Source organism: Protomyctophum parallelum (assembly GCF_964188405.1).
Source record: "Protomyctophum parallelum genome assembly, chromosome: 5".
Lineage (NCBI taxonomy): Eukaryota > Metazoa > Chordata > Actinopteri > Myctophiformes > Myctophidae > Protomyctophum > Protomyctophum parallelum.
This window is the reverse complement of record NC_139702.1, coordinates 52,235,569-52,252,543: the sequence shown is the minus strand read 5'-3', so window position 1 is coordinate 52,252,543 and position 16,975 is coordinate 52,235,569. Positions and strand designations below refer to the sequence as shown.

General features: G+C 41.6%; 1 protein-coding gene across 2 annotated transcripts in view; it reads right to left on the bottom strand.

Annotated features, from left to right (window-relative positions):
- Positions 1 to 1,362: 1,362 nt before the first annotated feature.
- The window catches only part of sipa1l2 (signal-induced proliferation-associated 1 like 2), a 94,260-nt gene continuing 78,647 nt past the window's right edge, over positions 1,363 to 16,975 (bottom strand). Inside the window, exons 20-24 of one of the 2 annotated variants that reach the window (XM_083766119.1) lie at positions 14,886 to 15,017; positions 8,482 to 8,532; positions 7,086 to 7,197; positions 6,538 to 6,619; positions 1,363 to 5,061 (exon numbers count right to left, since the gene is read on the bottom strand). In XM_083766119.1, coding sequence (XP_083622245.1) covers positions 4,915 to 5,061; positions 6,538 to 6,619; positions 7,086 to 7,197; positions 8,482 to 8,532; positions 14,886 to 15,017 — 524 coding nt within the window. In that variant the 3' untranslated portion in view covers positions 1,363 to 4,914. The remainder of the gene's footprint in view (positions 5,062 to 6,537; positions 6,620 to 7,085; positions 7,198 to 8,481; positions 8,533 to 14,885; positions 15,018 to 16,975) is intronic. The other variant, XM_083766120.1, reaches the window with a different exon arrangement.

The following is a 16,975-nucleotide window of genomic DNA, read 5'->3' as shown; positions in this document are numbered from 1 at the left end:
CTTTTACATTCCACTTTTTTTCTTTTTTTTTTTAAAGAAAATTTTTTGCGGCTTACGCCTTTATTGATTTTTTAAGGGATAGAAAGTAGGCTGACAGGAAACGGGAGAGAGATGGGGGGATGACATGCGTTAAAGGCCGTGTCGGGTCCGGGAGTCGAACCCGCGGCACACCGCGACTGGATCACCAGTCCGGTGCCCAGACCGTTACGCTACGGCCTGGGCCTACATTCCACTTTTTGAGTGGTGCAACCACTCCAAGGAACAGCAATGTCCGTGTTCACCTAGCTATGTGTTCGCCTATGTGACGTTAACCCACCTATACACTGACACCGCACAGCGTATTCAGGGCGGAGTCACCACGCCCAGGGGAAGTTGTGATTTGCTCTCGTTCACTGCAATGCAATTTGCGGCATTTCCAAAACAATATTGCGCAGAGTAGCGATTATCAAACGTATTTGCAATGCCATACGTTGAAAGATCTGTTTCCCGTGGACAAGGCACGTTACCTCCGCAAGTTAGATATTATCGGCATAGATGTTTGTCCGTATGTGATTAAGGATTGGAAAAAGTTGCATTGGCAGCCATAGAAAATTCTTACCCTGGGCTAAAACCGGATGTGACGTTTTTGGGCGTTCCTGTCTTATGTGGTGTCAGTCTATGTGACTGTGAGCGCCAGTATGACCATTAGTACCAGTAGGGGCGCTGTTGTGCCAGAAACAGAGAGAGATAGTGCTGCACTGTTGCCTGCTAATATGAGAAAGAGAGAGAGAGAGAGAGAAGGGGGGGAGAGGAGTTGCACCACTCAGTTCACACAGGTGTGATTTTTGAGTGGTGCAACCACTCCAAGGAACAGCAATGTCCGTGTTCACCTACCTGTGTTCGCCTATGTGACGTTAACCCATGTAACCATGACTATGAGCACCAGTATGACTATTAGTACCAGTAGGGGCGCTGTTGTGCCAGAAACAGAGAGAGCGATAGTGCTGCACTGTTGCCACACAGGTGTGATTTTTATATAGTATTTGGGTTTTATTTAGACTGGATAGTGAAATGAGATGAGAAGTGAATTGAGAAGGAGACAGAGAAGCTCTACAGCTGCTTAAGATATAAAGAAACGCCTCATTAGAAAGTTGGTATGAAGATGATAACGAAGAGGTTTGGTGATGTACAGGTATTTATCCAGAGTAGAAGCTGGATAAATACTTAAGGGACAACTGTTGCACATTCATGCATTTATCATGGAGAATTATCTGCATTAATACAGGGCTGTATTAATGCAGGAGATTCTCCATGATAAATGCATGAATGTGGACAATCTAATTACTACAAGAAAAAACTGCTCAGTTGATTCAATTTGTTTTCCAAAGTCCTACATTTATTTAAAAAAGCAAACACTTTTTTGTACCATCTTTCAACAAAACATTTGACAAAGAAACAAAAGGCATACAAAACAACAGGCTGACTCCTAGCAGCATCAAAACGTCCCAGAAATATCCACTTTTATAAGCATTTATATTTATATCTTTTTCCTTTGCCAGCTATACACATAGTTTTGCCAATACAGTTATTTTTTTTAGTGCAGAGAGGAACAGAATACTCTTACCAAAATAAACAATTTCAGGAGGGTTAAATAAGCTTAAATAAAAGAGTGTTAAATACAAGTCACTATTTTGTTGTATAGTACAAAACCCATCTCACATTTTGGCATTGGATAAAAGTGGTTTCACAGACAAGGTATCATGGGTGAGGCGTGTTCTTAAAAAAAGAAAACTCTGGTGCCAAGTTTAAACCTGTACTTGTTTACAATGCACAATATGCTACATAAAGATGCTGTGAAACCTAGCGATTTGACAAATGTTGAGTATACATATACCATTATGAGGTGTATTTGAATCAAATGTGTAAATGGGTAAACATTATATTGTGTTTATGAAGGGATTGGGAACATATAAAGATCACAATGGAGTCGAGCATGCTAATGAGAACTGCAATAGAAGGGTAAATGGCATTTCTGCATACTGTAAGTAAGGGATATCCCTTTAAATTGCCAGTGGGGCCAAGTACAATGATAACGTACATTACTCACAATAACAATATTTCAGAGCCCAATTTATATTTGCTCGCTGCACAATAACCAATTTTCAAATCATAACTTCTTTTGGCAAGTGACAGTCGAACAAAGTATAGTAGACCACAACCTGTCACAAGAAACAAAACAAAGACAAAATGTTGGTGTTTCACTTTTTCTTTCTTGAATTCAGGTCTACAGGGTCATTTACTGTATGGTTTTAATGAATGGTATGACCTTATAAGCCTAGACACCTGTTAAACCCCCATTTTGTAGCTATAGACTGACACCACAACGCATATTCAGGGCGGAGTCACCACCCCCAGGGGGAAGTTGTGATTTGCTCTCGTTCACTGCAATGCAATTTGCGGCATTTCCAAAACAATATTGCGCAGAGTAGCGATCATCAAACGTATTTGCAATGCCATACGTTGAAAGATCTGCTGCCCGTGGACAAGGCACGTTACCTCCGCAAGTTAGATATTATCGGCATAGGCACGGTTTGTCCGTATATGATTAAGGATTGGAAAAAGTCGCATTGGCAGCCATAGAAAATTCTGCCCAGGGTAAAAAAACGGATGTGACGTTTTTGGGCGTTCCTGTCTTATGTGGTGTCAGTGTATAAATGGTATCAATGAGATGAGAATTATTTTGTTATTCATGGAAAGTATACCTTTTACAGATGGCCGCTGTCTAAATCCAATGGTATTAAATGAGTAGTTCACCCCCCAAAAATACTTATTTTCTATCAATTACACGGCCAGTATGTCTGGTATTCAAATTATTTGGGCAGGTCTGGTTTGAGATGCCGAACAGTGCGAATAATATCCAGTCAGAATACCAGCTTCTGTCAGCATCGTCCAATCTCAGCTCAGAGTATCAGTCAATGTACTGATACTCTACAGTACATCAGTCAATGTAGTGTAGGAAGAAGAGTAGTATGTGTAGATGATCTGTGATTGTACACAATCGTTTTGACACAAATCTGGCAGCGCTAACTGGAAGTGATCATCATGGCCCTAAAAATCTATGAGTTTCTGCCAGAGTTAGATTTGAAAAAAGAAGATGAATGGAAATTACAATGGCAAACTAGCCACATACCATTTAATGTCAGGCACGTTTTGTTCCTGCTACATAAATATGTAATTCCACAACACAAAAAAAAGAGAAAAAATAAAATAAACATCAGTGCTAAATAACAGTTTTGTGACTATCACCTTATTATTGCTCGTCTTTATTTCTTCTTCTTCCAATATCAGTGGTATTACTTATAAAACGAATTACAGTACAAAAGATGTTTGTTTCTTTCCAATACAAAGCACCTTGTGACCTTATACTTGGTTGTCCCGTCTTTTAATAACCCTGCAAGCTCAATGTTGAACATACATTAATCAGTTAAATTGAGTGGTTTGCCAGAGACGTTTTTATTTTGGCAAAGGAATAATGTTCTAACAAGAATGACATTCCCTTCTCTTACACTTGTGTATGATCCCAAATAGCTCAGAATCATGAGATCTGCTACATTCTTCTGTTCCTTACTCTCGTTGGGAGTTTCATTCCAAATAGATAATGATACCAGGACCTTTCTGACACCTCTGCCAAGACAACATAAAACTAAAAGTTTGGTAGATAATTTTTCTGTTTTAACAATGTTGCTTGGAATTCTTTTACCAAACATACATTTCCAAAACTTAAATGTATCTTCAATAATATCACTCATGTTATTTGCCTTCTAAATATACAAAACAGAATTTAGAGCATGTTTCTTGAGTTTTTTTTTTAAAATATTGATCAATACACATCAAGCGTCTTTTGAAAAATGTCGTCACATTGTCAAAATGGATATACATATACACACACTGTTTTGGACTGCAACACTTCCAAAATCTAAAATATTTGATCTCTGCTACTCTAAGCCCTTGTGTCCATCAGGCACCTCTGCTTTTAGCTAGCCAACAGCACTTTATGGATGCTTGTGGGAAAAGCTCCTGCCTATTGGTCAGTGCTGCCCTGCTGGCTAAAAACAGGATTAATTTAATTAACTGTAGGCATTGTGCAAAAACACATCCTGTCCACCCGACGACAATGAGAAAAAGAAGCTGTACACTGTAAAGAGAAGTTTGTTTTAGACAGCTGGTCTAACCATGTAACGTTCTGTGATTATTGCAGGCAGGTCAGAATGTCAATCAACCCACCTGCTACAGGCTATAGCGCTGATACTATTGTTGGCACACCAGCAATTTAACAATGAACTGCTTGAAAGTGTCTGGTGATAGCATCAATGCCAATACTTCCATGGTGCGTTGATGTTATGTCACTCGTTTTTGAATACGACCCACCCCCAACAGCTGTACAAAAGTCATTCACTTTCACTTTGAATCACAACTACAATGTGTGTAGCCATGTGATACGGTAGTGCGTGTTCTTATGTTCACACGTTTGTGTATGTGTGTGTGTGTGTGTCTACGCACCTAGGCAGAAGTAGCCTGGTTAATAAACCAGACTAATATCGCACGGACCGATTCGGTCTGGTTTATTAACCAGGCTATGGCAGAAGCACACATTTGAGTGTATGCATGTTTGCCGCTCTATGTTCGCACCTCTTCACGGTACACGTGTGCGTGCCGTGTATGTGCTAATTGCACGAGAAGTTGTGTATGCATGAATCTACTTTTGTAGGCATGCGTCTGTGTGTGCAAATACATCTTTGTGTGCCATAAATGTATACATTATGTATATGCTAGTGTGTGTGTGTGTGTGTGTGTGTGTGTGTGTGTGTGTGTGTGTGTGTGCTTGCCTGTGTGTATGTCCCTATGTGCATGCATGTATTGCGTTAATATCCTCTCTCAGGTCTTCCTGTCGACGGACTGGAGGAACCACTCTGTGAACCTGCGGAGCTGAGCGGCCGCTGTCTGGCTCTCCTCGTGGAGACGCAGATTGTCCTGCCTCAGGTTCTGAACCTGCTCCTGCAGCGACACCTTGTCTTCCTGCTCCTGGAAAGGAGGAGAGACCGGGGAGAGGAATGCTGTTAAAACACTTTCAACCCGGTGTCATTACATTGTTCCCCCCCAAAAAACTTGAATAGTGAAAATAGCCGCTCTACAAGCTTATGAGCTTGTAGATTGGCTATTTTCACTATGATCTGATGCAGGATCGAAACATTGTCAGACAAATAAAGAAGTCTATTTTTGTCTCCACCAGGCCGAAGGCATGGGGAGAGAGTATGTTTTGCACTCTGTTCGTCCGTGTGTGTTTGTCCGTCTGTGGACAGCTAATCTCCGGCACCGTTGGCTTGCTCGCAGCCATACTCTGCACACACACTCCCAGAATGACACAGCTGAACCTCTGCCCCAAGGTTTTCACATTGGCCTCTTGTAGCGCCACCCGGAGGCCGCTTTGTGCTAAACACATTTTTGGACTAAACCTACATATTTTGTCCAAACATCACGCAAATTGGTGCACAGTCTCTCTAGAGCCATTCAACGAAACAGGCCTTTCAGATTTTTCAGACTCCATCCTGATTGGCTACGATTGGCTTCCAAAGTTCGCAGGAGTGCTCTGTTTCAAACAAAATGCTGCAAATCACAAACGCATTGTGTGATTTCCGAGGCATTTTGCAGGCACGTTCCCAGTAGGCAGAGGAAGAAATGCCACTTGAACATTTCCTACTCAGCCTCATGGTGGTGCTATAACTGGCCGATTAGTGTTTTTACCTACCGATCTGTGTAAAACCTTGTATGCACAGTACACTCCCTAGAGGCCAAGGAAAAACCTTTGCCTGGAATTTTTCACATCTGCTCTTTATAGCGCCACCAGGATGCCGACATATGTAAAACACATTTTATAATGTTACTCCTTCAGATTTGATCCAAATTTCACACAAGTCGGTACACATGATCTCCATACTCATGTGATCAAGACGGGTTTGTTTGATTTCTCATAATCCATCCTGATTGGCTACGATTGGCTTCTAAAGTTTTCAGGAGTAGCCCGCTCTGTACCCATTTTGTACAAATCATTTGCACCAAACAAACAATCATAGCCTAATGTGGTGGCATCTTGAGTTTGTAGTTTCCAAAAAAGCATGTTGGATTTGAAAATAAAATAATTTGGTGATGTTATCAGAGAGAAAGATGGAGACACATCGACAAGAATGTGTATTAAAGAGAGGGAGGAAGACAGTAGAGATGCTGCACTACACTTTCATGGCTGTATGTAAAAAATTAACTGAATGCCATTATTATTAGGGCATTGCACCCTGCCGGAGATTTGCACCCTACTGAGTTGCACCTTTCTGTTCTACGTCTCACTTCGGTGAGCAATGTCTTCTGGATGCCTGTTCCACAGACACCCTTCACAAAGACAGCTGCACAGTCTGTGTGGAATCTCACTGTGCTTCAGGTGATGTGTACTATAGTGTCGACTGCCGTTAGTGCAGAAGATCCAGTGTGGTGTGAAGAGTAGCGTACCTTTCGCAGGTCATACTGCAGCTGCTGCAGGATCTCTTCCAGCTGGTTGACCTTGCCAGTGAGCAGGGCAGGAGCAGCCTCCCTGCAGGAGAGGAGAGGAGGGGAGAAGGCAAGAGAGGAGACGAGAGGAGAGGATTCAATATCAAGGTAAGAAAATATAATGTGGCTTTCAATTTCTTTTAAGGCAAAACACAATTTTCCAAAGTTATGTACGGCCCTAGTTCTCATGAAGGTAGATGCATATGGTTGTTACACAATAGTACCGTATACAGTGCAGTGTAAGTCTCATGTAGCCACACTATCAGAGATCTCAAACATACGCCCACTGCTTTTAAAACCAATCCTGATACAGTTCCAATGTGAAGGACCACCCCAATATATTATTTCCATTTAGTTTTTACATTTCTGAATGGTTTCTACCCAGTTTTAGCTCTTTCGCTGTCACCAAATGCATTGGTAGACAGAGATATCTGCTCATCTAGTTATGCAAGACTATAGATGCAACACTGTGTCTAGTTAACAGTATCTTATAGTTAGCAATACTCTACCTGTCCAGAGTGCTCTCTGTAGCAGCCATCCGTCGACTGAGCTCCTGGGAGAGCTCTAGAGCCTGCTGCATCTGTTCAGCTTCTGACATGGAGCACAATGATGCCTGGTCGGCTGGGGAAACAAACACACACATAGAAAATGAATGGGTTAGACAGGCAGTCAGAAAGATGATGGAAGGCAGTGGAAACGTGTTTATTCGTAGCTAGCCCATTCTGACCTGAGATCAGATTCATACGAGGTTTCCGCCGGACACACACTGGTCTGACGAACCCATTCTGACCTGAGATCAGATTCTAAAAAATGTCAGTCGTTCTTCGATTTTTCAAAAAATAGCAGACCTACAAGCTCGTATCGCGCCACTCGGTGGCGCGATATGAGCTTGTAGATCTGCTATTTTTAAATAGCTAAAGCATAACATGATGCCAACACCAAAATGGGTGCCCGGTCAGAATGGGTTAGAGTGACAGTTGTTGAGGGAGGAGGGAAGCTGGAGCGTCACACTTTCCCCCGTCCCAAATATTCAGTGTGTGTCAGGGGCATTGGAACCAGAAACCTTCTGATCAATAGCCCAATCATCTAAGCTTCAAGTCACCACCACCCCATTCTTTGACAATGAAAACAGCCAACTGCTCAAAGCAAGGTCTTGTGAAACAAAGATAGTTGGTAAAGTTGCAGAGCTCTTGTCTGACGAAACAAATACTCTGATTAATCGAGTACAATTAAACCACACAGTGAAAGTAGAACCGTTAGCTGAAGATCTGCTAAAGAGAAGGAAAATGTGAGGTTGGTAGGCCAAAGGAGTGATTAAAAAACATCATAACAAGCATCATGAAAAATAACTAACATTGTCTTTGGGTATTTGTTCAAATCGAACAGTGAAGCCAAATCTAAATGTCCACATATGGACAATAAAGGTAAAATTCTAAAATATCTTATATAATAATAATATCTTAGACATAAACTGCAGCAGCCAACCAGCAGTCATGCAGGTACCTGGGACCTATAGTAGATTTGTAGAAAGAGATGAGGCGAAGCAGTAAAACTTGAGAAGCAAAAGGGAAGTGGAAGTTTACTGGACAGTTTATATTCCAAAATGTAAAAAAATAAAATAATAATACTTTATAAGTGATACATACAGTATACCCTATACAGTATCAATACATAAATTATTTTCAAAGGTTAGCTTATATTAATTGGGAGCCAAATAAATGAAGAAAACAGCACTGACGACCGCAGAAAGTAATGGGCACCCAATCTAGCAGAGCATGATTTTGTTCCGTTTTGTTTTATTAGTAAGACCTGGGAGAGAGAAAGGCAGGTGGAATATATTTAGAGAGAAAGAAAGCCATTTTCAGAAATAGAAGAGTATCAATTTGATCTGGTGTGTCCAGTCACCTCCTTGTGTGCTTTTGTTTTTATCACTGGCCCTCTTCTCTGGGTCCATGCCTGAGAATAGACAGCAGACGAACACAGTTTTCAGACATACATTCAGCAGGATTTATACTGCACCAAGACCAGAATGGCAGGAGGTTTTAGTTGTATAAAAACAGCCGACATTGGTTAATACTAATACAAAATGTTGTTACAGTAAATAGTTACACATTCAAGTCAATGCCAACTGACGTCATGAATGGTTTCTGACTTTGAACTAAATCGGGGAAATGGCATCTGTGAGGTAGTGAATGAATGAATGAATTAATGATTTCATTTCCGTGTCTGGCTGCCTTTCGCAGGCCCATCCCTCACAGGATTATTCAGACACACTTTACAATACATTATATTTCCTGTGCAAACACGGTGAAAAATATTAAACTAAAACAAATATCACACAATGTATACATTACACTGATCGAGAGTACATTCAATAGTCCATTTGGTCAAGATAGAGGCTAAAGTGGAGGGTAGTAGGCCAATACAATTCTGCTCCAAATATGGCCTGTTTTCCCTCTTTATTTTCTAAAATAATTTCTACTTTCAACGTATGGTAAATGCAATAATGACATTGCAGACTGCAGATGACAACTTATTTACAACAGCAACTGATGAATGGTGGAATTAGACAAACTGTGCTTTCTTCAGGCACACAATCAATCTTGGAGTAAAAAACCTAACAAAAACACAAAGATTAATGGTGGCCATTTGGGATTGTTTACTAGAAAGTAATGTTTCATTTTGGACACAAACGTGTAAAGTGCAGTTTAATAAAACAGCAGTTTGGTCTGTGTATGCACAAATACAGCTCAGATGCTAGGACTGATGTAAATCACAGAACTGGCTAGTAAATAAATAAAAGGGTCATTTTACTCCAGATTGTAAGATTAGCTACATAAAAACATAATCGGTTGTTGACGCCTGTAGTTTACATACTTCCTAAAATAAAATTACCCGTAATCACCAACTATCACCAAATATCCTACAGTAGAACACAAATGCTTTCTGATGGAAGTCTTTTACCAGGATGTCAAGAGTCCACATAAAACAAAATGCCCTCCTGAAAATCCACAACACCACCACCCTGGGATCAATATTCCAACCAGCCCCATCAGTGACTATTGTAACTATGATAATACGGGTTAATAGGGTCACCCACGCAGATTTTAGAGGTTAAAAGGCGAGTGAAATTGATTTAGCATGGTTATGACCAATCACTCTGGGTGCTGGTCTAAGCCAGCTACAGCACAGCACAGCAAAACCCAATTGATTACCTTCCAGATAGAGAGCATACGACAACTCTGAATGACGAGAGAAAGAGAGAGAGAAATGGGAAGGGAAACAAAGACAGATAGAATGAGCGCGAGAAAGAGGGACTTTGAGAGGTTATGAGCAGAAGATCTGTGTGACGGGTATCACATATCCACTTAGTAAGCCAGCAGCTTATAGAGGAAATTGGGGTTAAGCTCTTAGCCAAAGGCCAGACCCTGCACCTGGGATATTCTCCAGCCTGATGAAGAAAGGTGATGCGACTCTGGGATGAGCAATAAGATGACAGACCTAAAATCGAAACACGGGGATGAGGGGGAGAAGATAGATTGAATTGAAGTCTTAAAAGAAAGACTGCTTTCTTAGAGGCCTAACTGATTTTTTTTGTGCATTGAGGGATTTTCAGCTCATCCCAAATTGGCACTTGTGCTATTGGCTGGCTTTTGAAATTGTTGACTTTAATTTAAGACCTTTGGCTGGCTCTCTTAGCTTGAGTAACTGGACCAACATAAGTTGATATGGTTAACATGTATGTATATTGTCATGCGTATGTGTGTATATTATATTGTGAGCTTGCAGATCTGGCATTTTCTAAAAACCCTGCTCAAAATAAGGATTCCAGTGTGAAAGTGGTTATGCCAAATTTCTCCGTCTGTGTCATGCGACACTTTGTGTATTTTAACAAGTCTACAAAAACGTCTGTCTATGACACCAGAACTCATAAGATTAAAAGAGTAGTTCAGCCAAAAAATGATTACATTATTGGCTTAGGAATGCGACAAAAACAGTCATCAAATGTTGATGACTGGTAGTCTCCTACTGAGTCTCTTATTGACCGATGACCTGGCCATCAAAATACTGTATGAGAAATGCGACAAAAACAAATACTGTACATCCCCATGAATTCAAGGCTTCATGGGGTGTGTAATTGATAGAAAATGAGTACTTTTTTTCCTGCGCCTTTAAGTGGTTTTCTGATGGACTGAAGGACAGCATTTTAAAAACCCAAACTTTAATGTCATGCACACCGAGAGCTGGCCTGAGACTGTAGCTGTGAACATCCAAACTATAATTACACCACTCTCCGTCTCTTTCTCTCTACTCCATTTCTCCCCCTCTTGCCGTGTCTCTACCACACTCTCTCTCCCTTCGCTCCTGATTAGTGCTCTCTGGGTTTTAATTGACACTCTAGACTCGTGTGAATGCTCTGTGACATCAGTAAATCTCACACAGAGGTGATTATTACAACAGAAAGCCCAAACCCAAGGGAGACAGAGAGATAGGGAGAGAGAAAGAGAGAGAGGTGGAGAGAGGGAGGGGAGAGAGAGGGCTGAGAACAGAGAAGAATGTAAGAACGGAACGTGAGAGAGGGTGTCAAAGTCCACATTTCAATTATTGGTATATAATTCATTGCTGCTGTTGACAACATGATTGTGGTCAATAATTACTTTTGAGGACAAGACTAAATGAATGATTTCACAAAATGTATTTGTGAAACCAAGTACCATTTTAAAAGTACCAAAGCTTGTTTTAATTGGCAATGGCTCTATGAAATAAAAAAGCTCACGACTTCCAACTCCTTCCCAAGCATCCAGGGTAATGACTTGCACTGTCTTGGGCTTAGCAACTTAGCCCAGAGAGACAAACAGCCAGTGGTCGGCAAACAATTATTACTATTACAACCCACACGCAAGCTACTTTGACAGAATTAATGGGTTTTTTCTCCAGCATTTTCTGCTTAATTTGACAGTGAGCCGAGATAAAGGGAAGGAAGGCAGAAGAGAGTGAGTGGATGACATGCAGCAAAGGGCCGCTGGTTCAGATTCTAACCTGGGGCAGCTGGGGGAAGAACTTTAGTGCCCTACAAGGAGAGCCATCATGGCACCCCGAGGTTTGACAGAACTTTTATTACGCGAGTGGCCAGTCCACACAACAGCTATGCTGTTGACATGTCACAAGACACTAGTGTGTGTACCTTCTGAAATTCCTAAAAGGAAGTACAAAATGTCAAGGACTCCCATACACAATAGCAGACAGGCCTTGGACTGTAAACATGCTTTTGACATGTGAATGCATTATGTGACAGTGCTGAATGCACACAGTAAGTGATACATTATGTTTGGTGACTTAGTCTAGTCTACTATGTCTTTCCCCCTAGAATAGTATTATGAGGTCCTATTGTACTTGCACAATGAACAACTGGACTGTGAGAGCTGACAATCTTTTCCAGTATTCTGTTAAGGGGTATAGTCCTGTCCCATTTGTGAAAGTTGAAATTGAATGACTTTAGCCTGGAAGACAGACAAATCGGCCAGTGCTAAGAATAAAATAAAAATAAAAATAGCTCTGCTGCAGTGATATTGGTCTGGCCATGACAGGCAAAAATTACTTTGCACAGACCTTTACACGGAGAGACAGTAAACACTGTACTCAAAACAAAACATTTTTGGCCCGAAAGGCTGGCGTAGACATCCGGGCACCTAGGCTGCTAATCCAGCCTGACGTGTGTCGTGGGTTTGAATCCTGATCCCAACGTGTCACATCTCTCTCTCCCCATTTCCTGTCAGTCTACTGTACTATCAAATAAAGGCATAAAAAAACACACTTGCGTAAAGTGAGGGGCGCCCACTGTATTTATATCGTCCACATGACTTACTTACGCTGTCATTTAGTGCCCTAATAACACATTAAAGTCCATAGACGTTGATGGCAAATGATTTACGTTATAAGTTTTCTAAACAAACATTGTAATATCCTCAAAGTCCATAGCCTTGACTGGCAAACAATGTACATCACTTTAAAAATCCCATAGACTTGGCTGCAATATGACGTATTCTTCAAAAGCCATGCAGGACTAGTGCCCCTCAACAAAGCCATAGCAGTAGAGAGGCTGTTGGCAATCAGACACAATCGGTCACAGCTTCACCACCCGGTGCGCCCTGTCCATGTGTCCCTGAGCAAGACGCTTAACCCCCCCAGTTCTCCTTGGAGGAATCATTCTGTCAGCCATTCTGTCTTCAACAGACAGGATGACAGCTTATAATCGCTAGAACCGCCCGTCACTGCTCTGACTGAGCCCTACTTGCTACCTGATTATACACAGTCAGTGTCTGCATTCTAAACATATTTTTGTAGAGTGATCGACATATTTCTGTACTGTATGTCTATTGCGTCATGCTGCAACTACTTCACATTCTTCATGTTCAGTATAAAAGGGTTTTTCATACGGGGAACGCCTGCGTTCTTGCTTGGATCCACAAGGTCGCACTGTGCTCCTTGTGTGAATAGACGTATATGCGTGAGATGAGCATGAACGCGGCGGTTTCACGGGAGTGTGCCCGCTTATGTCAGATTTCCTGCGCCTCCCTACTGTAACAATAACACCTGTACTGTAAAGTGCAGTATCCTGTAGTAGCTGCCTGAAAGCACACACTGTACAATCCCTAGTCTTCATTAATTCAAGTACCTTTATCTGAGTTCAATTATGATTGTGCTACTGTATGCAGTGGTGGCATTTTTGCGTGCATGTTGTGTAGAGTGATATGCATTGTCCACACTGCATGTCTAACACTGCTCCTTTGTATAACTTTAGTACACCCACTCTCTTTGTGTCTCTCTCTCTCTCTCCGTTTATAACATTTACCACTAGGGGCAGACATGCTCCAACATTCTTTCCTAGCTCAGTCAGTAAGGAGAAAACCTAATTATTTTCAACTGTTACAGTAACAATTGCCTGTCAGCAGTCTTTATTCAACATCTGATGCAGTTCTATCCCTCGGGTCAAATCAAGAGAACAGACTGGTTTTCAGATCAGATACTGCCATGAGCCAACAGCACCGACAGCACCAGCCACTTTGTCAAAGTAGCCAATCACCATTTAGAGGTCATATTCTCACAAAAATGTTGTTGACTGATAAAATAAAAAATAGCCAGCCAGGGACACAGCCAGCCAGGGACACACATTGCTGGGCAATGGAGTGGCTGCACAACTCAAACATATAAATGGTATAATAGTTGGTACATCATACATTGTACTCCATACAAAATAGCTTTAATGCCTGTATTGTGCTGTCAATCAGTGTCAATGCAATCAATTTATTCTGCATTATTTTAATTGTGAAGAACATGTGGTGACCTCTTTTCCAAAAGCATCATTACCAGTTATTGTATGACCAAGTACTAAAGACACCTACAATCCTTTTAAGATATCATTATGGGGTTTTTTTTTTGGTCAAAGGACATGACAAATATATCATTTTAACTCATTTTGGAATAGAACTCTCTATATAAAGTTTACAGACCATGCCAATCCGTGTAGGTCAAAGGGAAGTCAGGACAGGAAACCATTTTGTGAAAATGACAGGGGTACAAGTCCCACACACCTATCTTCACCAGAACCACAACTTGCTGTCCTTGCTGCTCATAACCTTTACGCATAGCAATCCCCTTAAACACTCTCAGAATGAGGTAGAGGGCCCGTAAATTGCCTGAGACAAAGTGTGTGTATGTGTGCGTGTCAGGGAGAAAGGCTGCAATTAAGACGCTGAGGCGGCATCAAGCCATTTCCCAAAGTGCTTCCTTGGTGTGCTCACAAAGTGATAATAGCTTCGATTTCTCATTTCCCGAAATACACACGCATTCTCTCTCTCTCTTAGCATCTAATTATCACCTAGAGGTAGGAGTATAGCCTCCTCTCTCTCTTCAGAGGTTAGAGAACACTAAAGACTTGGATTGGGGGGGGGGGGGGGGCAGCTTACTTAATTGAAGATTGAATAGCGCATTCAAAATGACTGTCAATAACGGTCTTATCCAGTACATTATATAAAACAGCTCCTATCCAAGTAGTATCAGGACAAGAGTTCAATACCTTTGTAGACATCACAGAGGAGTGAAGAAAATCACAGAAGAATTAAAGAAGCTCCAAGTCAGTTCAAGTATTGTATAAATAGGTGGATATAGTCAAATAAACAGTGAGGTTATACCAAGTGGTTGCATTACTGTATGTAATATCGCACACAGACATGCCAAACATAATCCCACAAGAGAGCAACAAAAAAAATCATCTGCGTCATTAAGCTGGTTGAGATCTTAAGCCATACCTTCAAACGCCCTTGCAGCGTCCAACAGGTGAGTCCAGTCCAGATGGGAGGAGGCACTCGGGAGGGGCATCAGCCCAGCCTCTGCCATCTTGGATCGCTCTGCCAGTGAACTGTCAGAGAAACACAGCTCATCTGAAGGAGGAAAAGACACTTGGTCAGTTACCTGCACAATGCCTTAAGTACATTTTTTTATTATTTTTTTTAACTAGAGGATAAGCCCCTTCAGTTGCAGCATCCCGTTTTCGTTCTCCCTTGTTCTGGCAGTCTCACCTGCTCTTTGCATTATCTTTCTATAGGATCACAGGAATATTGTCAGGGGATTAATGGTTTTACAATTTAAGTACGATCCACAGATGAAGTACGATCCACAGATTGAAGCATTGGTCTATGTTTGAATTTATAGTATTCCACTGAGGATAAGTGCATGAGCTAAATGCCTGACAATGGAATGTCAATCAAAGTGTACTGTAAAATTTGATGTTTTTTATTTTAATAAAAATCTAAGTCATGGTACAACTGTACAATTACGTAAACAGACAATCACAAAATGTACGTATAATGGACATGTTTCCATTATGCACCATGCGATACAGCTACTGAGATGAGATCAGAGCAAACACATCTGGACAGGTCTTCAGATCAATATTGGACCCAACTGTGTCATTAAAGACAATTCATTCTCGGTCTGTCTGGACCCCTGTTGAGCTAAAAATGAGAATTCCAACCCTGCTAACATCACTTGATCTTTTGTTATCGTCACCATACCTGCACACTAAACCTTCAAATTCAAAGAATAATGAAGATGCTGAAGGAATTTAGAAGGATTTGGATTAGAAGGATTTGACATAATCTCCAGCGTGCACCACCATAAGTTCCTGTGATTTTATTGTGTCGTTTAGAGATCCTGAATATGATTTCCAAGTAGCAGGTCCTGGTAGACATAAGTGGTTTGGTTTCTGGACATCCTATAACAAGAGTTGACATACTACTGGCAGCAACCTCATTTCTACAGACAGCTATTGATATGATTTGACGTTTTGGCATTTGACACAGAACATTTAACTGACCTTCTCACCCAGGCAGAAGGAGTCATTAGAAAAGTTAGATTGGGTGTCTTACTCAAGGGCACTTCAACAGGACACATTTCTATTGCAGAGATTAAACAGGACATCCTGTCACCTGAAATTCATTTAATCTATTCTTTGTCTTTTGTTTCTGCCAAGAAATAACCGGACCCAACAATCATACCCTCACACAGCCGGCTTGATGCCAGGGACCTGCTATAGAGAAACTCCTTATTATACAGGCAGCCTAACAGGAGATTTTCAAACTCAGACACACAATTAACCTGAGCTAAAGAGGGAAACAGCATCTGGGGAACAGATTACATTGTGTCTGGGGGGTGGGGGTGTGTAACCTGACGCTGCCAGATCCAAGAAGCTTGCTACACAAATTTGTTTCACAGCTTATTGGGATCTGGGATCGCGGAAGCAAATTCGATGACGGGGCTGTTCCTTTTTTTCAAGATACTTGGTAGATTATTGGATGGGACCGTCTGTCTATCACCGTGTGGGCGTGCAAACACAACCAATCATATTGACGTGTCTATATAGCTTCACATCCGGTTTCGCACATATCCCGCCCTTAGCTCACGCTGATTGGTCCGGTACGGAACGGATTGGTGTCAGCTCAACTCCCTGAGAGATCCCAGATGAAGGCTGTGTTGGGGAACATGGTTACCCAATACCGCCCTCATCTGGCAGCGTCAGGTTAGGGGGTGTGGGGGTTGAGAAGAGTTGAAGGAGGGGGGGGGGGGGGGGGGGGGTATAGCTCAGTTAGCTGGCCACCTATTTTTGATCAGGTGATCAGATTGGGCTACTGAGTTGAACAACCATTTTTTTACACCGTCTTCCTTGGAAAATGGTCAAGTGATCATGTGCCCAAAAAGGTTGCCCACCCCTGCGGTACGGCTACTATGGTGAATAAACGTCACCATGGTGCTTTAGTCTTAGCATGCCTTACAATCAGACAGACAATGTTAAGCACACAGTAAAATCCTCAGTGAACCATCAGTTGAATGAGAAAGGGTG